At 41.6% G+C, this 21,965-nt stretch overlaps 2 protein-coding genes across 5 annotated transcripts; one reads left to right on the plus strand and one right to left on the minus strand.

The window, feature by feature from the left end:
* Positions 1 to 370: 370 nt before the first annotated feature.
* pih1d2 (PIH1 domain containing 2) lies at positions 371 to 5,996 on the plus strand. 2 transcript variants are annotated; one of them, XM_053873635.1, is made up of 5 exons: positions 371 to 690; positions 2,419 to 2,539; positions 2,603 to 2,842; positions 2,974 to 3,191; positions 4,956 to 5,996. In XM_053873635.1, the coding sequence occupies exons 1-5, from the start codon at positions 508 to 510 to the stop codon at positions 5,088 to 5,090; spliced, it is 897 nt and encodes a 298-aa protein (XP_053729610.1). In that variant the 5' UTR covers positions 371 to 507; the 3' UTR covers positions 5,091 to 5,996. The 2 variants fall into 2 exon arrangements, with proteins under 2 accessions (XP_053729610.1, XP_053729609.1); XM_053873634.1 differs by having other exon boundaries at positions 2,923 to 3,191; positions 4,956 to 5,989.
* On the minus strand, positions 5,067 to 21,887 carry dixdc1a (DIX domain containing 1a). 3 transcript variants are annotated; one of them, XM_053873633.1, is made up of 16 exons: positions 18,256 to 18,535; positions 18,017 to 18,180; positions 13,694 to 13,851; positions 13,465 to 13,610; positions 11,465 to 11,554; positions 11,216 to 11,269; positions 11,074 to 11,124; positions 10,324 to 10,428; positions 10,158 to 10,211; positions 9,987 to 10,070; positions 9,659 to 9,733; positions 9,407 to 9,568; positions 9,238 to 9,304; positions 7,946 to 8,054; positions 7,695 to 7,803; positions 5,068 to 7,450 (listed from the first exon to the last, which is right to left on the minus strand). In XM_053873633.1, the coding sequence occupies exons 2-16, from the start codon at positions 18,037 to 18,039 to the stop codon at positions 7,367 to 7,369; spliced, it is 1,371 nt and encodes a 456-aa protein (XP_053729608.1). In that variant the 5' UTR covers positions 18,040 to 18,180; positions 18,256 to 18,535; the 3' UTR covers positions 5,068 to 7,366. The 3 variants fall into 3 exon arrangements, with proteins under 3 accessions (XP_053729606.1, XP_053729608.1, XP_053729607.1); XM_053873631.1 differs by lacking the exons at positions 18,017 to 18,180; positions 18,256 to 18,535 and adding an exon at positions 21,741 to 21,887 and having other exon boundaries at positions 5,067 to 7,450; XM_053873632.1 differs by having other exon boundaries at positions 18,017 to 18,535.
* Positions 21,888 to 21,965: the final 78 nt, after the last annotated feature.

Here is a 21,965-nt window from a genome sequence, read left to right on the forward strand (position 1 = left end):
TTTGATGTGAAATGATGCATCAAGCTTAGTTAAAAGCCATAGATTAGATATTAAATATACATATTTGACTGATCTGTATATCAGGTCCGCTTCATGTGGAGCTATTTTAATCTCTTTTTTTGTTTGTTTGTTTTAACAGAATTAAAGAGCGACTAAATGGACACAGACGAGTGGATACATTTTTACTTTTATGTGGATTCATATGCAAACAGACTGACGCGATAAACTGTGTTTTGTCTATTGTCTATTTTCAATGTCGTAAATAAAAGACCGAAAGGAGTTTTGCTTATTCTGGTTGTAACTCCAACTTTGATCGTTAGATGGCACATGTGCATCATGTCTGACTCAAAGGTTGCCTTGGTAACTCACAACACAGCAAAACGAACCGGGCAGTGGTTTCACGTTAGCTTGACCACATGAGACCATCTTTATCGCTAAGTGACTTGGAGTCAAAGTGGCGACACAGTTAGCTGCTAACCCGAGTTTAGCTAGCGTGGTCACCTCAGAATGTCGTCGCTTGGAGACTCCGGTGAAGTCCTGCAGCAGGTCTGCAGCTTGTGGTCCATGATGGATGATCTTTGCCAGAGTGACCCAGAAGGTTACCGAACATTCATCCAGCAGCAAGTGAAAGCTGGAGCCGAGCACAACTCTCCACCGGACGTCCACTGTCGACTTCGTACTTCAACTCTGGTGAGTTTCGGACAGCTTCGCTTCAACGCCTTCACGAGAACCAACCCAAACTATTCAAACGTGGATGTAAAAAAAATAATAGGGATACAATTATTAATCACATTTCGTGGACCGTGGGGCAAAACGTAGGTTCCGTTAAGAGGAATTAGAGACAGGTGTGTTTATTTTGGCGACAGCCACCTGCTATTGACTGCTACTTCCGGTTGAAACGAACGTTACTTGTAATGCATTTACTCTGAATCAGAATTTAATTTATTGCCATGGTCAGTGGGGAGCCCACCAACTAGAAAATAAAATAAAATAAAATAAAATAAAATAAAATAAAATAAAATAACAAGGCTGTTCACGAATTCAACAGTCTGACGGCCAAGGGGAAGAAGCTGTTCCTGTGACGGGAGGTTCTGGTCTGGATGGACCGTAGCCTCCTGCCAGAGGGAAGAGGAACAAACAGTCTATGTCCAGGATGAGAAGGGTCGACTCTGATCCGACCTGCATGTCTCTGGGTCCTAGAGGCATACAGGTCCTGAAGAGGTGGCAGGCTGCAACCAATCACCTTCTCAGCAGAACATACGATGCGCTGCAGTCTGCTCTTGTCCCTGGAGGTGGCACTGTTGTACCAGACGGTGATAGAGGAGGTGAGGATGGACTGGATGATGGCCCTGCAGAACTCCACCAGCAACTTTGTCGGTAGTCGTAGTTTCCGTAGCTGCCTCAGGAAGAACATTCTCTGCTGGGCCTTCCTGATGAGGGACCTGATGGTTGGCTCCCATTTGAGGTCCTCAGTGATGGTGGGTCCTAGGAAGCAGAAGGTGTCCACAATAGGAATAGGTAAACCAGCCAACATGAGAGGGGACAGAGAAACTGTGACTCTCCTGAAGTCCATGACCACCTCCACTGTCTTCTGGCTGTTGAGCTCCAGGTTGTTGTGGCTGCACCAGGACACCAGCCGCTCCACCTCCCTCCTGTAAGCCGACTCATCTCCATCTGAGATGAGCCCGATGATGGTGGTGTCATCCGCAAACTTGATCAGCTTCACGGACTGGTGGCTGGAGGTGCAGCAGTTAGTGTACAGGGAGAAGAGCCATGGAGAGAGAACACAGCGTTGGCGACAGTCGTTCCCAGCCGCACACGCTGACTCCGGCTGGTCAGGAAGTCTGTCATCCATCTACAGAGGGAGTCAGTGTTTTATATTATGTTATTTTATATCGACTAAAACATGTATTGTTTTCATGTTACTAAAACCACAACAATATAATAATAAATGAAGCGACTAATTTACATGGCTGAATAGACATGTAGGCATAAATAACTAGTTAATAATCTCTATATATTTAAATATTAGAGGTGAAAACAACTTTCTCTTTGACTGAAATATGTTTTAAATGCATTACTTATATGCGTAATTGTGCCGTAGATAAACAAATATTTTCTGAACTGAATATTTTAATCATTATTTTCGTGTAATGATCACACTAAATATTTCAAGTTAAGAGACTATTAGCACTGATGCTTGACGGCGTATTTCAGTCAAAGGTTTACGAGTCAAATTACAGACCATTTAAAGCTTGACGTAAAAGGCGGCGACTGGTGTGTCCAACGATGCTTTCTGTTTCGACCATGCATTTTCAAGTGACTTGTGAAAGTCATTAAACACAGACATTTGTATTTGCCTATTTATATGCAAGTGTGGCACAGCACTGCTTTCACACTACATCTGTGCCACTACAGGAACCAGAGGAAACTGCTCTCTACATCAACATATGCAGCTGGAAACGTGTGCCGGCACGGCAGGATCCCAGCATGCCGCTGCCAGTGTGTGCTGGGAAACTGGAGAAAGAGTCGGATGAAGGTCGGCGCAGATGAAATCATTTCGCAGGACTGTTAGTTCTAACACAGCGTGTCTGTTTTCTAGATGGGTGCTTCATCTTGGACGTGGCATTTAACCCCTGTGTGCTGCAGGAGTGTGAGAGGGACCAGGAGAAGATGAAGCAGCTCTTCATGCAGGTCATGGGATTCTTCCAGCAGCAGCATGGAATGAAGTTATCTCCCCAGCACACCGTGGTGAACAGCTGCCCAAGAAGCTCAGTTGGTGATCTGTACAGGCGGCTGGGGTTTCAGAAGAGCCCGAAAAGAACCGATCTACTCAACACAGGTGGAGTTAGATAACCCCTGTCTGACCTTTCTGCTGTGGTTTTGAATTGCATTTGCATTTTTGTGGGGTTCTCTCAACAGCCAGCCAGAATCTAGCACCGATAATGCAGCAGCTTTCTCTCCACTCGCAAGGAGGCCGAGGCCCGGCAGCGCAGTTCAGCGGCGGACCGGCCAAGCCCGAAAAGACTGATTTGATCCAGGTCGTCTCCAGCACATCTGCGCAGCCAGAGAAGCCAAGTCATCGTTTTGAGGTGAAGACAGACGCCGCAGGTGCTGCCTCCAAATTGGAAGTGACAGTGGAGCTGCCGAAGGTGTCTGCTGCGCTGGATTGTCGGCTGGAAATCTCACATGTAAGAGCTTATTCAAAGATAAAAAAGAACAGATGTGTCTGAGTGCCAAGGCTTGGTTGAGATTTAACAGCAAACGTGTTCCTTCAGGACACATCAGCAAGTCGTTGCCATCATTAGGACACCTCAACCAGCACTTCACAGCTAATGAATTCCTTCAATATTAAAGATGCATGTGTTAAAGCGCAGTTTCACAAAAGCTTATCTACTTTCCGCGGATTTCAGCCGACACAAAAATGTGTCCTCCGAGGACTTTTATCCCCCATAATCCTTTGCGGTGGGCTCGCTAAATCCGATTATATGCTACCGGCACTTTTCAATAATAATAAACAGATTTTCTACAACTCAGACTGCATGAAGACGAGAAGCAAACAAGTTTATTGCTTCTTCTTTATTTATTTATTTTTTGGGGGCTACAGTAAGTGCAGCATTTTAACCAGAGTGACATCATCATCAAGCGACGTGGTGTCGAGGATGAAATTACTTACAGATTCAATGTACATATTTGTATGGGAATATAGAATTTTTATTTTTTTTAATGGACATGCAGAATGTGGAAGAGAAATATGTTATTCATAAGTTATGTGATTGTGCTCCCGGTGTCCAAGCAAGGGCCCTCAAGCAGCCTATTGTGGCCCCTGTGCCAAGTTAAACTCTGGTTTCTTATTTAGCGCCTTAGCAAGTGTTTGAAAATTGAATGAAACAAAGTGAGATAGGGTCAAGGAAAAAAAAAATTGTATTTGTTTATAAATTGTTAAAGGGTGAATTTACATTTTCATGTTATTTCATTTCATGTTATTGAATGACAAATCAAAAACATGTTCGTAGGGTTCAAGTGAGAGACGTGTTTCTCCATTTATTTGCTGTTCTTAGTTGTTAGGTTAGTGTTTGGGCTCAAGCATTCACACTATTCGTATGAAGGGAGGTGAAGATGAGAGTGTAGGATGGGTGGAGACAACAAAGAGTAAGAGCTTTTTAGGTTCTGCCATGAATGGGTTAGAGACAAAAAAGACTGGAACCACCGGAGTAAGTCGAGAAGCAGATGCTCATATTTTAATCGACTAGAAAGGACACGATCAGACAAAAGTATATCAGAGGGTCTCATGTGGAGAAGTTTTGAGATGTAAGTAAGGCCAGATGGTTTGGACAGAGAAGAGACAAGGTTGGACTAAGAATATTGGAGATGGAAGAAAAGACCACCAATTAGAGCAGACCTGGGTGAATTGGGGGCCACGTGGCCCTTTGACTGTATTTATGATGATCCAGGTAACTTGATATTTTTACATGTTTGATCCAAAGTTCCCCTATATTTCATATTTAAATAAAATAAGCAATAAGTTCATGAATAAAATTTAGTACAAATTCTATTTTATTTTTCGTAACATAGTAATTACACTTGTGGATGCCCTTATTTACTCCAATTTTTGCAATATATATTTGGATTTTTTCCATTATATTATGGTTCTTTGTTTTCACCGCTTCCTTCTTTTGTCTTGACGGCTCCCAACAACATTCACAGGAAATAACATGGCCCCTTAAATACGACAACTGAACTGGTGTGATCATCAAGACAGGCGAAGGCAGCAACCCCAAATGGCGTTGTAGACCTCAGCAGGGGAGCCAGCGATTTCCCAGTGTCTGACATGACCTCCAGAAGACCAGCACAAAGTTACATGCGGTTTAGGCCCAGTTCAGAGTCGACTCTCCAAGTGTCATTGAAGAGAGATCTGCGGCTTGAATGCTAAAAACCATGTACTGTCTCGGCAGGAGGAACTCTTGCTGCAGGTGGAGGACGTCTACTATTTACTGATGGACTTCCCAAGAGCCGTGAATGACAAAACGGCAGCTGCGGTCTTCGACAAACACACTCGGAAGCTCATTTTGCAAGTGGATCTGTTATGAAAAGCCAGTTGGTCCCACGTTCAGACTCTGAAAACGGGCCAGAGCGGGTTCCAGTTTGAAACACGTGCAAACCCCAGGGAGTCACGAATAAACAGATAAACCCCTCACCCCTCCTGTAATTATTGAATCTGTGTGGGCTGAGCATCTGCAGTAAATTCTGATTTTAACCTGCGAGGAAAAAGAAGGGACATTAATGACAATCTGTGGCCTTTGTTGATTCATTCGTGGGTGCGTGTGTGGAGGTGTGTAATGGCTCCAAGCTGGCGTCCTGTGTAATTAGCATAGCAGGAGTAATTGACAACAGAATCGATCCACGCGCTAATATATGTTTATTAAAACATCAACAGCACAGGAATCACTGTTTGGCAATCTGGAACTTGTGTGAAACGTCAGTAAACATTTTCGTCCGTACAGATAATGGCATCGCACAGCAACAGCTTTGGAGTTTTTACGGAATCATCTTTCACAGTTACGACGAGCGATGAGCAGCAAAAACGCCCGAGAAGCATCCCTTACCAAAGTGAGAGAAGAAGCTTAAATAAAAGTTCAGAACAAGGTCAGTTGGTCCCTGTTGGATGTAAACGAAACACTCTCTCTGTGTCGCTTCCATTTTTCTTAATGTCCGACATTTGAAAACGTGTTTACACGCGCTGTATATAAACAAACCTTTGCTGAGACTATACATCCTGGCAGATGGCAGGGAATGTTCAGATGCTTATGAAGAGGAATGGACATTGGACTGGTGTGTGTTCTGTGGTTAACTGTCTTACTACTCATCAAAAGTGTTCTTGTGTGTGCGGGAAATTAAAAGTCTTTGTAGCGCATCCACTGTCAAAGCGACACTGAAGCTTTTTTACATTCGCAAATGAAGTACACAGGATTAAATACCTCATGGTTCAGCTGTAAATTGATCACCAAGTTCCGACCAAAGTTGCAGCTGTTCTGAAGTGTTTCCCGTCTGCAGTGGTCAGAGTCCATCAGGTTGTTACCTCATGAAAGACACATGGTTAGGAAGAGCCGAGGAGGCTTCACGAAACAGTGTCCTCACTTTTAGAGCCCACTAGATGGCACTCTCTGCTCACATTTGAACAACCATTTGTATGAAATGTGCCATCATTTTTAAATCGAGAGCGCCACCTACTGAGCTCAGAAAATGACCACACTGTTTCATGAAGCCACCGGGGTGGAGAAACGTACGTTCACAACCTAACGTGACTTGGCAGCGCCCGAGTAAGTTACTGGTTTGCTTCCACCAAAACGACTTTACTGAAGTCGGGTTAAAAAGCGGTCTGAAACTAGTGGAGAGTAAATATGGCAGATCTGGGGGGCAGAATTGTAGCAGTATATCTACAGTACAGCAGAAGAAAAGCTAATAAAAAAATTTAATTCCAGTCTTCCATTTCAGTTATTGGCTTGTTGACTTTCCCCCTTGCATATGGTTAATGCAAGTTCAGACTTTTCCACTTCAGCATGTGAACTCTGTAGCTGTAGCTCTGTGAGTTTACCGCACGTGACCGCGCCTCTAGTGTGGCCTCACATGTAAATCAGATGCTTTTTGTTGCTTAAATCTTGTTTGGTGTGAACGTTAAGTTTGAAGATCTGATTTGAAAACTGTGGTTACCCGACAAAAGGTGTCACAAGCGGGACTCAATGCAGCTCCAGCTATTGAATCGAGTGTTGTGGAGACAAGAACGTGTCGAGAGCAGAGCATACAGAGACCAAACTTATTTTTAAAAAATGACTCCTGTTTCTTTGGCAGTGAAAAATGAATGTGAGTGTTTACATGGTGAACAGACTTCAGTCTCCGTCTCTATTCACTAGTCTTGACACAGTCTTGACTCCAACACTAAGCGAACCAAGGCCGCGTCTGGTACATCTCAGTTGCCATGAAGTCAGTTGGAGAATCAATTCAGTGAAGATCAAAGGACGAGCATTCCAGAGAATAAGGTCCAAACATTCATGCAATTTGACTTGGCATTTCTCACAGCCAATGCGAATGAATCTGTTCAATAATATCAAACATTAATAATAATCATATGATTTTCCCTTCAATTTTAGAGTTAAACTAAAGTCTCACTGCAGATCAGAACACTTCACAACAACTGCAGTTTGGTGACCTACAACTCCCCTGTTTCTGTCCGAAATGTTAGCTGTCAAAAAGGTGTATATTAGTGTGGGGTGGAAAATAAATAGTCTGTAATAAAGCTCTGCAGGCGAAGTCTGTCCTAGCGGCGCACAGTTGAGGTTTGTAGTGGTGATCTTCGGTTTGTCAAGTTCTACCTCCTCTCCCCGTGGTCCTCCTCCACCCACGCTACGATCTTCCCCTCCCAGCCGGGCACGACGGCTCCATCATGGAATACCTGCGGAGAACCATTCAGCTCACCTTAAAAAAAAACCCTTTCATCTATAATTCACCAAAGGTCCTGAAATAAAAGGATGTGTTATTAGATTTTCCAGGACGGCGAGATCAGCCGTCCCACCGAGTGCCGATATGCAGGGCTATTATTAACTTATCATTCTCCGTATAACTGTGGTTTTTATAGTTGCCAGCTGAAAATGATGTCAGAAAAGAAGTGAGGGCTGTAATTTCACTCCCACACCCACCTCCTCTTTCACCGTGCCAAACTCTGGGTCGAGAGCTTTGAAGTGGTATCTGAAACTGCCTTGTCGGTCCACAGCGGCCTTGAAGTCGCGCAGAGTCACTTCACCGAGCCTGTGAGAGCAAACTGTCAGTCAGATGTGTGTGTAGTAGAACCCGCTCTCTGCACAGGCTCGCAAGTATTGAAGCGCAGAGAACATTAGCGCGCGCTCAGAATAGCGACAACGGCGCCGCAGAATAGGCTTTTTACTGTCACCTTTTCGGGATGTTAATTAGAAAAGGAGTGAGAGAGCGATCGGTGAAGTAGAGCACTTTAGTGGAGACGGCTGTGTCCAAGCCTGGGCTGCTGTGAGAGTGAGCCATTTCTGCAAAAACACAGAGAATTTGTTGTTATTTTAAGGACACATGGCTTCCATTCAGTATCAACTACACCCATACACAACACTGTTGTTGATGTACAGAAGTGCTCATCCATAAATGTGAGTTTATGAATGAGACAATAACTGCAAATTTATATGGAATATTACCTTTGAAATGCCTTTAGGTTTAGGCAGGCTTTGTCAGGATAGGGAACTTGTGTTGTGTTGTGTTGTGTTGTGTTGTGTTGTGTTGTGTTATGTTATGTTATGTATCATATCATATCATATCATATATCACATCACATCACATCAGATTATATGTCAGAATTATAGATTATCAAAGATTAGATTCGATTACACTTGACCAAACTAGAATAGATAAGATTTTTTTATATTTCCTTATTTGTATTTTATCACTAAAAAACGTCTTAAATGTCATATTTTACTTGCTCGGCCTCAGTTCTGTTGTGACATTTGTTATTCCACAAAATGATACGCGGCGGAATCATCATTTACACAACTCCATTGAGCAACAAAACACCACATCTATTGCTACATGTGACATCACGCTCCAATTTGTGATGGTATTCTGCAGCACACTGAGGCACTTTCCACACACTGAAATAAGAGAGGCAGGGGAGAAGGAAAACATTGTGAATGTGGAGGAAATAACCTCATTTATTGCAGTACATCCTACAGTTGCAGTATTAGTTTTTGAAAAGTGCATTTTTCTGGTGGTGTTTAGAGCAGTTTAATGGCATGTCAGAGGGGGAAATAAGACATGACACACGTGTTATAAGAGCTACGCCAAGCAACAGGTTAAACTGAAAGTCAAGGAATCATTTAATACTTTTTTGTAATGAAAGGATATTAGTTCATTGAATACACTTGAAGTTTAAAGTAATATTTCTCTCTCTCTCTCTCTCTCTATCTATCTATTTATCTATCTATCTATCTATATATATGTATAAATGTATATATGTTTTTTTTTTTACATAAATTGTGTGATTGGTGAATAATAATCATGTGAATAATGTTTTTCTTGTTTCACAACATTCTAAAATGATATTCACAGGCAGCACTGCCCTCAGCAGTATAAGCGAACAGCACACTCAGATCTAACGTGCAAGGATGAGATGGTGCAGCTGATGACAAATCCCAAACAAAATAAGGATTTTGTTTGCCTCACTTGAGCTTGTTGGCCACGAGTCACGGTCTGTGGAGTTGGCTCGGCGCCCCGGGGATTTATATTCCTCCTAGAAGAAGGAGAAGAAGCGATGACTCACGATAAACAGTCCAATGTGTTTTGCTGACAGACGCGTATCAGGATTTTTTTCTTAAAACTAGTGTGGTCGAACCCCACGGTTCTGTCGTCGCTGGGACTCCTGAGAGTGAAGGCGGTCCATCAGACTGGCCACCCCCTGCTCCAGAGTGTCAAGGGTGTGGTGTTGTGGGTCATGACCCGAAAAACTGTCCCGCAAACTGCGTAGGGCTTCACGAACCAGCTGAAGCTCTTCCCCCTGAAAACAGCCGAAACGTTTTGAGGAATGGTTAAAAATGACGCGGCAGAAATGTGGTTCGATTCTCCTGTGAGGTTGGGAGGTTTCTACCGGTGCACTGTGGTGGGTGGACAGCGATGGCGACGCTACAGAGTTACTGAAACCTCCACTTTCACTCCTGAATACCTGCCACACAGAGAAACAGCGCAGATAAACCTCTTGGGTTGCTATGTCTATTGCTTCATATACAGATTTCAACGCTCAGCAACACTTGCAATTAATTAAAAGCTAATGTGATGCACATACATTCACCTAGTTATCCAGCCCAACATTTATGAGCTGTAATGCTCATAATAGGCCGCTGGAGTTAGTCCCAGCAGACACTATGCCATAGGCCAAACATGCATAATTGAAAAAGCTAAATTGTGATTTTCCATACCCGTGCGTGACTGACTTCATGCGCTCTGGGCTGAACGCTATCCAGCTTTTGCTGCAGAATTCGGTCCTTCCGGCCAAGTTGCTGCTGTCGGGGCAGGAGAGACGGATAGCGGTGAGTGAGGCGTATCTACAGACAGTGTATAAGTACGTGAGTGGCAAGGACAAAAGATACCTCGTATTCGCTGAGTAATTTGTCACGTTCACTCAACTTGCCTTTGAGCTCCGACTGCAAAACACATATATCAGCGTGACACAAGCAAAATTGCTGACACGCGAACAGCCAGCGTGGGTCAGATGGGTCAGAAATGGTGTCAAACGGAAATCATCACTTGACTCACATTCTCCCCCTCCAGCTGATCTTTGGCCATGTTGCTCCTCAGTAGTTCCTGCTTGAGCTGCAGCACAGCATCCTCTTGTAATGCCAGGCGCTGCTGCAGTGCATCCTAATGAGAGATGGAGGGAGGGGGATCAAAGGAGTGACCGGAGAGGACCAGCATACAGATGTGCTCTGTCTGCCCCAATCATCACCCGCCATCACGCTCACCTGCTTTTTTTTCATATCATGAAGTAAAATTAGGAGAATATATTAAGTACAAGGTCAGAAAATATACAAAACATGTTTTTATTTACCTACATTTTCTAGTTTATTTCAAGTAAAACATGACAAGAAATGTGTTCTGACTCTTTAGAAAATGCCAAAAACACAAACTGTCGGAAAATTTATTAAAAGAAAATGTATTGAAGAGCAATAATACATACATACATGAACATATTTTTGGACGTTATGAACATAATTCCCACATCTTTTAAAAGCATGCATTGTATTCAAAGGATAAAATAAAACACATCTTTTGTCCAAATCAATTTAAATGTCAATTAAAAACTTTTTGGGGGAACATGTTAGATATATTTTAACAAAAAAAATGTTTTGATTCATTAAAAACAATCACAAATATCTAAATATAAATAGATAATTATCTAAACCTTTTTCAGAATTTTGTCATGAGAAAGAATTTATTTGAAAAAATATTTTGGTTTAAATTAAACGTGCATAAGACAAACTCAGAATTGGCAAAAAGTTTATTCACCTTGATGGCCTGAATGTGACGAACCTCCTGCTTGTGTCTGAGGAGTTCCCTCTGAGAAAAGTATGAATAAAAAAGAGGAATGAAAGTGGCTCATATTTGGGTTTTATTGGAGGCTTAGTTAGTTGAAACGCTAATTAAATACCTTGAGATCAAGGGCTTCTTCCGTGCTTTGGTCCAAGCGACTGCGGATTAAAACCTTCAAAGCAACGAGGTAATGCGAGAAAAGCGGGGAAAAATATCAACACACAAGCAGGCAGCAGCAGAAGAGAGAATCATTTGTGGTCCACCACTCCTGAGACGAGTGACGGCCGTAAACAACAGAAGGCCTGACACTGACACTTCACACAGCAAGTGCTGTTTTTATCGACTTAGGAGAGAGCAGGGACTGTACCAGCTGCTGCTCGGCGCTGGCCCGGTTGTCCATGAACATCACGGCTCCACCCTGGTCGTCTTCAGGGAGGGAACCGTTGAGCAGCAAAGCCTACGGACAAACACATCCACACACATAGACACTGGTAATTAAAAACTGGAGAGAACACAAACACTGTCAATGCAGCATTTTTTTTTATTTTTCACAAAATAACTAGCTGGGTCGCTGAAGTTAACTGATATTTATTTTGCTCTTTAGATGAAAGACAAAGACTATAAGGAACACAGATTGAGGCGGGGATTACTTATTTTCAATTACCCTCTTTTACTCCCGACAAAAAAATTCTTTGAACATGAAAAAATAATATTCAGTTTTGACATTTTTAGTGAATATATTGAAAATGTGCCAAAAGAAAATGCGTGTTAATGCCTGTTTGCATTTGTTATTTTGTGATTATTGAGAGAAAAGTGCGCCATGAGATGATGTCATCAGAGAGCGTCTCTCTGCCGCAAAACAAACAACGCACTCCGCTGATGATTCTTAGCTGTTTTCCATTAAGAATAGCTTTAGGCTACAGGTTTATAGCTACTAAAGTGCTGTAAAAACAAAGCCATTTCTGCCATCTACACACTGAAAACAATCTAAAATGATGTTGTTCCTGTGCCACGACTGCAGAGGCACTCTAATGCTCTAGCAACAAATAAGAAGACGCATGTGCACTTGAAGCTTGTAAGCTAAAATTAGCACTGAAGTATAAACAGATCGGTTGCTTTTACAACATGAGTCAGAGACATGAGAGAAAGTCTGAGCACGGGTGTTTTTAGCAGTTCTTTCGTCACCTGCTTCCAGCTCCCTCGACACCACAGAGAGTAATCTGATTGAATTTCATTTCCATAAGTTCAAGTTTGATTATTGTTCAAGAATGTCTGAAATAATAACGATAAACTTGTTTCTGAGACCGTCATTATTTATCCGCAAAACCTGATTCCATAGCAAAAAGTCGTACTTTCTTGTTATCGAGTCACAGAAAAATCCAACTCCTCCATGCATGAAAACGTTTCAACCTTTTCTTTCGACTTTCTAGCGTTTCCATTCATGTGCCTTTAAGGACATAAAAATATAAGGATAAAATAAATAATAAAACTGGAATGCAAAACACAATATGACATGTATTTGAGCAGCTTGGCGGAGGTCAGCACTCACTGTTTTTCACGTTCTTCAAGTTATTCACTCGTAATGTTCTGTGTCCACACCTGAAAGTGTGTTGGTCGCCACTACAGAATTTACAGCTTTTAATAGAGCAGGCGCGGCCCACCACTAATTACTTGTGTGGACTTTCGGGAGGAATAAACACCCCGATGTGATAAGGCCTTTGTTTGGCGTCAGGGTTACACAACAGCGGAGCGATAATTCTTCCCCATTGACGGAAAACAGGGTTATTGGGATGCTAAGTCTTGAAATACGGCAAAACGGTTCCAGTATTTTTCAACTCACACGTAAAGAAATACAGTATGAAAACCAAGGATTGCTCCAATTATGAATTGACTCGACTCTAACTGTAAAAAAATAACATAAATTCTACTAGATTAAAAAGCAATGATACGCTGGACAGTAAAAAGGTACATTAATTGTGTCCGCATCTCATTTCCTGATTGCATCGATTTACAGACACGCGGCTAATAAAAATTACGACTGTGAAATTGCACCGGAGGAGGAACAACATCATTAACATCCATGCGACTTCCCTTCACTGTGCAGGGGGGGGAGCCAGCATCAGGTCAGTGGCGTGATCACTATTACGCCATCAATGTAGTAATGTATGCGTTCACAGTTGGCCAAGCTGTATATTGATCTCACGGCCGGCGAGAGTGACAAGCTGAACGGCGGCTAAAGCAATGATCAATGGCGCGACATCAGGTGGGAGTGACGGAATTGACGGAGCAATTGGGTTACTTTACTTTGACAAAATTGAATCAGCGACGGGGAAGGGGAATCCTCAAAAGTAGGCAGTGATGCTTCACCTGCAAGCGGAACACCATCCTGCGGGCCTCCTGCATCTCCTTCTCCAGCTGCTCCTGGTGAGCCTCCAGCTGCTCCTCCCACGACTTCTCCTCCTCCTGCACATCATTCCCCAGGGAAGGACACAACCCACAGAGAGAGACCTCCTCTGAAAGAGAGATGATGCTTCTTGAAAGAGGGATTCATTGCACATGATCTTGCTCAACAAGAGCTGATGTGCAGCCAACCGACCTGTGACAGATTTCTTCTCTGTCAGCACCGATTTGTCATCCTGAGTCTCCCCCTGGCCCGCGGAGTGATCATGGCCACTCTCGTCTTTCAGGGTGTCGCTGGACTGGGTGATAATGTACTCCTCTTTGGGGGTGTGAGCAGGACTTGCTGAGCTCAGGCTGAAACAGATGGCAGGAACAAGCAGCCATGAGTATGTTTGCATCTCTTGCCAGATGAACGCCGATAAATAAATCTAGCTGCATAAAATGGAGACGTTAATAACTCCCAATGGAGCATAAAAATCCGAGGCCATCCCTTCCTGGCTAAATATTTCAATTTCTATCTGGTTAAACGGCCTTTAGAAATCTGCATTATCAAAGGCCGCACCACTGATGACATAATTAACGGAAGATAAAACCGGTTTGAAGTCCCAGCATGGGGGTCGTTGATGTGACATTGCATTGTCATAATGGTTAATGCTGAAGAAGGTCCCAGTCCTCTTTTTACTCTCTCCCTACGCTTGCATGGGCACTTCCCCTGGGCACTAGTTTTCTGAACACAATGAAATTAACTGGTGATTCTGACGTTCGTGCCTCTGTATGCGAGGTGATGGATTTCCAACTTATGGCCTCTTGACAGCTGGGAATGTTTCCAAACATCTCCAACCTCTGCGTCAAAACCAGGTGGAAAGTGATGAATGATGTGGAGGAAACAGTTTTGTATGCTGACATCCTTCCGAATATAAGATGAAGATTTCGTAATAAAAAGGTACAGCATGATTCCAATATACATCCAGCAGCGACTATTCAATAGGGGGCTCTGGAATACTGCCATACACCTCATATTACCTGGTATTATGAGTAGTATACTGGTAGTATGGTAGTAAACAGACTGCCGCTGTCCACGTCTCGACTAGCGCTTCAACAGTCATGTGCTAAGTTTATTCGACCAGCTGACGTCTCCCCTCTCCTCTCTGACCTTTGTGATATTTTACATGCTTGTTTTCCTCCACCATAGCGGAACACAGCACTAGCTGAGAAGAGAAGATTTAAAGCGTTCATCATCAAGCGCCTCGTGCTAAGTGTGAAGTAAGCTTGAGGATAAGTCTTAGTTGAAAAACCGAAAGAAGTCTCAAGGGATTGCATTTATACGGTTAAATATGCTTTCACCAATCTAATTGCTTTACTCAGCAGAGGGGAATGTCGCCACCGGTATTGAAACTAGCTGATTAAACTTCCTTTTTCTTGGATTTCATGTGCTGAAATGTAACTATTTTTTATGAAAAAAAAGCAAATATATAGAAAACAAAATAAGGCTGCATAAAAATGATAAATGGTTTCATGTTTAATGTTTTGCATCACATGGAAGTGCTATGATTGTGTCTTGTAAATCCTTTTATTGACTTTCGTTGACAGTTTTTCAGTTAAAAAAGGCGGGCTTTATGGGTAATGATTTGAATAATGTGGAAATTAGACCCACTGAAAATTACTGGAACTAAACTTATTTAATCAATTACACCTCTAACACTGTTGAAAGACCTACTTTTGCAGTGTCAGTGATCGAAAAACCTCTATCATTGCAGACTCCTCACAGCTATAAAGAACACATTGGGCTGAGGAGGCTTCATGAAACAGTGTCCTCATTTTCTGAGCTCACTAGGGGGCGCTCTAGGTTTCAAAATGATGGGCGATTTCATAGAAATGGTTGTTCAAATCTAAAGATTTTCAAGCAGTTAGTGCAGTCTAGTGGGCTCTGAACGTGAGGACACTGTTTCATGAAGCCTCTTCAGCCCATCGCAAACAAACAGTTGCAAACATCGACATCACAGCAAGACTTCAAGGAGCAAGACATGCATCGACATAACTTGATCGTCACGTTTATAAACAGCAGGCAGAGTTATTAAAAAAAAAAAGTGTGGGTTGGAGGGATTCAAAATAAAAAAGCTGAAGTGCCACATTTTGCGATTTACATGCACAGAGGACATTGAAATGCAAAATACCATCTTCGCTTAATATTTTAAAAACATAAAATTCAACGTGATGGACACTACTTTTGGACGACTGCTCCAAGCAAAACCTGCTGGAATTTAATACATTAGACTTCCTGCCTGTATAAGTGAGTAACATTTCGCCATGAATTTCCAATGAACCTTAGGCACTAAGAGCGTTTGAATGATGATATTATCGGGTCACATTATTGAGTAAGTCACATTATAAAATCCCTCAGCCGCTCCTGTGACCATCTACGTGTGGTTCAACAATTGGAATCAATGCTGCTGCCACTCTTATCAACAGCAATGACTATGTTACTTGAGACCCCCGACTCATCGATTTGAGTGAGAGCGGTCTGGGTAAAACGGCTAAGTCAAACTGAAAACACTCACACGCTGAGAGGGTTGGAGCCACGCGCCTGAGATTTGGCTTTGGGATTTACAGGAGATGAGTTTCTGTGAAACGGATTAACAGCATCCGCTCAGCACGACCTGGAGCTCACTGGGAGCCACTGTTGTGTCGGTGTTTTAGACCGAATAAAATACTTTTTTTTTTTATTATAATAATAATTTAGCTCTAATATATAATCAAAAGTTCAACACAATGTATTGCAAAAGAGAAATGTGTTCCACTGAAAGTAAGAAAATACAGCCAATTTCAATACCATTCATGCAAACATTCCTGTCTGTTTATGAACAAGCATTCAATTGTCAAGCTGTATTATGTCATACATCAACACATACATTCATTCATACATCTTCAGTTAACCACTGCTCAGTCGCCAGTCTATAGCAGCTAATATATTTATATCAAAGTAAAAGTATTTTCTGAAGAATGAAGAGACAAGAAGAAGTGGAAAGGGAAAAGATGGGATGAAGACTCAGTATTTGTTTGCAGTGTTATATAAAGGTGTCAGTAGTTAATTCAATGGCAATTCGGCTTGCTTCATTAACATGTACTAGGTGCTGATATTTTTAAAAATTATCAATTGATTTTTGGATGTTGCATTGAAATTGGTGCTTGTTTTGGGTCTGGTGTTTGTGATACCAGTACCACTATAAGACTAGGTACAGTAAATCAATCAACAACAGATAGCAATGTTGTCCTCCAGTGGCTGCTCAACCATCGTACCTCACCATGAGAAAGAGAACCATTTTGTTGAAACCTTGATAGAACCAGGCTTATGAAGTGCATGTAGAGAGGTGCTACATAGTAAGACAGTACGATACTGACATAGATTGGAGAGATCATCTAGTCGACAAACAAACAAATCAAAACAAATGAATCTTACAATAAAACCACAGTGTAAATGTTCTTAACCCTTTTATCCCCAAGTGCCTAATCTGAACAAACCCAAATATCCTCAATTTCACTTTGTGTGATGTGTCTTTTGATTTTACGATGGTGTGTCAGACAAGTTTTATTGCCAAGTATTGCACTCAAAAGTTCACTTTTACTTTTATATTAATAAAGCCAAAGCAGTTGTGCACAACTTAAGTGTTATGGTGTTATTATTTTATTATTATTATTTATTATTAGCCAGTGGTGACTTTAGTAGAATAACAACATTGTGTTATATACAGAAACTAGATTTTGAAAGACTATGTTATGACTATGTTATTACTCCGATTATTATTATTTTTTATCTTAATTCTACAAATGGCGATGTGTCATATGTTTTTGTCTTACGAAACAGGATACTTTACTGTACAATCACAGCAAGGTCTCTTTCCGAAAATGTGGATTGAACGTTTAAACTGTAGATAGTGTCCTAAATGAGACAAATCTTAAGTCAAAGTTAAGAGAGAATGTATCATGGGGCTGGAAGGCAAAAATGTACACAACATAGCTCAATAGCGTCATACATGCCTCATATATTGCAGGACATGAATATTAATTCGTAGGAAGCAGATGGCTGTACCATAAAATGAGTACCTCTGTTAGCATTAGCAACATCCTTTGGCTGCTCGATGTGAAAATGAGCTACATGGGTGTCAGGGGTTGCACTTGCACATGGTAATGACATAGTAGATATTATTACATGAGTGGCACTCTATGAATGTGATGAAAAAGCCGGTTATGAAGGTGAGACAGTGGTTGCTAGGCGATCGCAGCCTGCTTCCAACTGAGCCGTGCAGGGACACACCCACGCGACTGCAGTGTAAACAATGGACAATCGCCACACACGACATGCTTCTCAAAACATATACACAACTGCGTCTATATTCTGTTGGCTGCAAATACCTCATACATTCCTTTCCCAGACTGAATTCAGGCCCATGCTGCAGCTCGGTTGCTAGCATCACGGTGGACAGGATGCTAGAAGTGACAACGTGAAAAAAATCCCTCTTACCATTTCATCTGTTTGGCTCCCATGCTGATGTTCAGAAGCTTAACCGGTCGCAGCCCTGCATCTGGGTAATGCCCTGCTTCTCAGTCAGGACCATAGCCCAAATTCAGAGGCAGCAGGGAGAGGAGCAGCAGCCTGCCGGGTCTCCACGCCGCACACTGTGCTCACTCAAGAACAACAGCACATACAAATCCTCTTCAGCAGCATTTCAAAAAAAGAAGAGCAGATTTAAATCAAAAAACCTTTTTTTTCCCTGGGTTGTGTCAGAAGCCTAGAGAGGGAGGATTCAGCTGGAGAGGCTGAAGTCCGTCTGCTTTCTCATTGCTCTGTGGTTGAGCTCACTAGCTCCCGGTCACCAGCACATTGTTGTTTGTCCATTCACACAAGAACTGATTCAGCTCCTGTGCATCTTTTCACCCTGTTTTTTCTGCGTTTATTCTCCATTCACTGCCTCCCTCTGCCCTCTTCTGCTCTGCCACACTGCTTTGTGTCTGTCTCTGCTTCTTTTAGGAAATGGGGATGTCAGACATAGCTCTGGGTGAGTTTACCCTCCCCCCTCAGCTCCTTACCTCCTCCCATCAACTCTTCTTTCACAAGGGGGAGGAGGGAATCGTTGCCCCCTCTTTCAACCTTTTCTCCATGATACTTGTGTGGGAATATAAACCAGTAGTTCGGTCTAAATGTGACAGCCACACAGCAGCAGCAGCAGCAGCAGCATACCACACATGTCTGAACACAGATGACTTGGGTAATGATATATTTCAACCTCCTGACCAGACTTCATTCTTCAAGTTGTTTGCTTCTGTAACCCTGGCTTCCAAACAGTGATTCAGGAATCACCTGCTTACTTTCTAGCAGTAATTACATTTTTAGATAAAGAAAACCCATGATGTTGAGCATCATCATGACGTGAATACAGAGCAGAACAATGCAAGCAAGATTTAAAGACTCAATTTCACAAACCAGCCTCCTGTCCCATTGTCTTCTCATCCCCAAACAATTGTCTTCTCATCCCCAAACAATAGCCTGTCTGCTTGTTCTGTCTGGGATAGCCATTGCAAGTCAGCCTCCCCCCCGCCACATCCTTGTTCATCACATCCATAAAACTGGTTGGTTGTCGTCCAACCCTTCATCGTCCAACCTCCCGGTTTGTCTCTACAAGTCATACACCCGAGGAAACTCTAAACTTGTTCAATCTATCAAATAAGAGTTGCAAATCCTCATCCCTCCTGCATCAAGATAAGATGCTACAAGAACAGGGGTTTCAAACTTATGGTTCGCTGGCCATTTGCAGCCCTCGGGATACAGTTTTATGGCCCCTAATTGTTAACATTTTGACAGGTGGTATATTTTAGACTGACCGACACGTGCAAGTGTCTGATTTAAGTTTTTCTTTTTAGAAAAGGAAAATAAGGAAATGTATATTTCCACAATCAGTATTACCAAGTAACATTTTAGAATTTTAGGACGAAAACATGAGAAATAAAATTGATAAAATATTAGCATGCAAATATTATAGATACAAACCTGCCATACTGTTTACAGTATGAAGCCCCAATTTGAAACATGGTAAAATTGCACAGTAAAATCGAATATTAGAATGTTTGTAGTGTTCTGAAGATAATGTCTCAGATAGTGAAAATTATATTGCTGATATCACTGGAATTTTGTTCTCCTGAGTATATGGACAAACATCAGAAAATTATTAATACTGTTCGATGTAGTGATGGAATGATGAGGCTTCATGAAACAATAGAGCCCACAAGATGGCAGTCTATGCTAAAAAAACTTTACATTTGAACAACCATTTCTATGAAATCTTCGATGAAAATTTATATAGAGAGCGCCACCTACTGAGCTCCGAAAATGAGGAGACTGTTTCACAAAACCTCCATCCAAAGTCCAACACTGATTCAAGGTATCTTCAAATATATTACAAGTATTTGACTGTACTCCAGGCTGCACTTTGTGACCACAAATCCACAAGTTTGTGTTTCCAAAACTTCAGCATTTGCAAGTATTAACACATTCTATTCTTTCTAGGATTGATTATGAAAAACACTTGCTCGAATGCAGATTGATGACTCAGGTATTTTAAAGCTGAGACATGGGAGCGGTAGGAATACATCATCATTAAGTTGTCAGAAACAATGCTGGCGGCGTGAGACAGCACTAAGTGTAGTTTGCATTCACACGCCTTGCAACACGTTTGTGTGTTCATTTCTAAATGAGCGAGCATCAAGTTACGCCTGCGTGAGCAAAGAGGATCAGCGGACGACCAGAAACGTGCCACATTTGTACTTGTTAACATCAGCAAGAGAGGGAAGTGACACTTTCACTGAGGGCTGTTGGAATAAAGGCGAATATGATCAAGCTCCAAACATTAGTCTGGCTGCCTAATTTATATCCTCTAAGATTACAACATGACTAGTGGCATTCGAAATGCAAGATGACACAGGTAATATTCTTGTTGCAGCTGTCTGAAATCCAGCTCACTGAGAGAAAATTGTGCCATTGTTTCACTTCAGAGTGGCAGGTACGAGGCTGAAGAGACAATCTGATCATTTAATCCGCTTATCCAATTGTTCGGGCAAATTTATGGCAAAATTTGTTCTCACCAAGCTGAATTTTCCAACAAAACTTTCACCACTGAACTCCAAAGTTGCTACATATTCTTGAGAAGATTTGTTGACTTAAGTACTGGTGTAGTGAATTTCGTGTCACCAAGCCTGGAGAGTACAACTATCTGAGATTGTACGCAGTGATATGCTGTATGACATTTATATTAAGGAGCAAAAACCTGGAGATACCTGTAATAAGATATTTTTTAAATTATTTGTTTACACACATTTGAAAATGTATACATCTTTTTAAGATATCTAAAACTTTCCACTACAATTACTCACATTAATACCATGATTGTATTCAGCAGAATCTATTAGCCTCTGGCTGGTCAACAGATTGAACATAAAAAAAAGAAAAGACACGATAACAGGTGGACTAAATGTTCCCAAAATTAAATATTGTTTCCCTCCGGACCTTCCAAAGAGCTTATGGAAGTGTCATTGCTGTTGCACGGTTGCTGGTCATTGCTGCATGTGTGCGTGTTTGCATCCTGGAGACACCTACTCAAGCAGGAATTACAGTTGTTTAAGTGTTTGTCTGCAAATGTTATGTCATTCGCATTATGTAAGATGAAGCCACAACACGTTACAGATGTCTTGGGCACGTAAAAGTAGCCATGTCCGTCATCAGAAAAAATGTCTTCAGTCATTTCAAGTGGGAATTACATGCTGATGTTCACACAGTTTACAATATGTTATCCAATAGTTGCTGTACTAATAGCTGCACACAGAAATTCAGATTCAACTATGAGATTGACAGAAATTTCATACGATAATTACAAAGCACCGAAACATTATTTTTAAAATCACAGTGTTGAATACTAAAAAATATTTTAAATACAGATGGTTTTGGAGTCTGCTTTGATTTAAAATGAATGCAACAGTATCTAGTTTTAGATGTCGTCTAGATAAAAATGAAGATTTTTTTTTTTTAGAAAACATACAGAAGGTATGTAAATCATTAAATTATCAAACAAATACTCGACTGTTTCTTTGAAATTCATTTCAGCTGTAAACGTGCGTTCACAATAACTCAAAAACACGTGTTTTATTTTAGCTTTGTAGAAAACTAGCACGTATATTATAGAGAAGAAAACACTTACAGCTGCAGGCTCAGCTTCACTTGCGGTCGTAGTCGGGAAACCAGCATTCGTGTTTATGTCTAAAGTCTAATGAAAAGCTAAAATATTAACAAAGTTGTCATGTATATGTTTCCAAAAAACGAGGAAAGAAATACGTGCACATAGTTGCCAAAGAATCAAGTATAAAAAAAAAAAAAGACACGCGATGATTGACAGTTTTGTGGACCAATCAGACGTTAGATCGCC

Source organism: Synchiropus splendidus, chromosome 8 (assembly GCF_027744825.2).
Source record: "Synchiropus splendidus isolate RoL2022-P1 chromosome 8, RoL_Sspl_1.0, whole genome shotgun sequence".
NCBI lineage: Eukaryota > Metazoa > Chordata > Actinopteri > Syngnathiformes > Callionymidae > Synchiropus > Synchiropus splendidus.

What these genes read in the sequence shown, in the direction of transcription:
- pih1d2 (XM_053873634.1), top strand. Translation starts at nt 508, where the DNA reads ATGTCGTCGCTTGGAGACTCCGGTGAAGTCCTGCAGCAGGTCTGCAGC. An exon ending in GGAGAAAGAGTCGGATGAAG is followed by an intron (nt 2,540 to 2,602) that starts GTCGGCGCAGAT and finishes TCTGTTTTCTAG; the next exon opens with ATGGGTGCTTCATCTTGGAC. An exon ending in AACCGATCTACTCAACACAG is followed by an intron (nt 2,843 to 2,922) that starts GTGGAGTTAGAT and finishes TTCTCTCAACAG; the next exon opens with CCAGCCAGAATCTAGCACCG.
- dixdc1a (XM_053873631.1), bottom strand. Translation starts at nt 21,787, where the DNA reads ATGCTGGTTTCCCGACTACGACCGCAAGTGAAGCTGAGCCTGCAGCT. An exon ending in AGAGAAGAAATCTGTCACAG is followed by an intron (nt 13,611 to 13,693) that starts GTCGGTTGGCTG and finishes TCTCTCTTTCAG; the next exon opens with AGGAGGTCTCTCTCTGTGGG. An exon ending in CCACCCACCACAGTGCACCG is followed by an intron (nt 9,569 to 9,658) that starts GTAGAAACCTCC and finishes GGCTGTTTTCAG; the next exon opens with GGGGAAGAGCTTCAGCTGGT.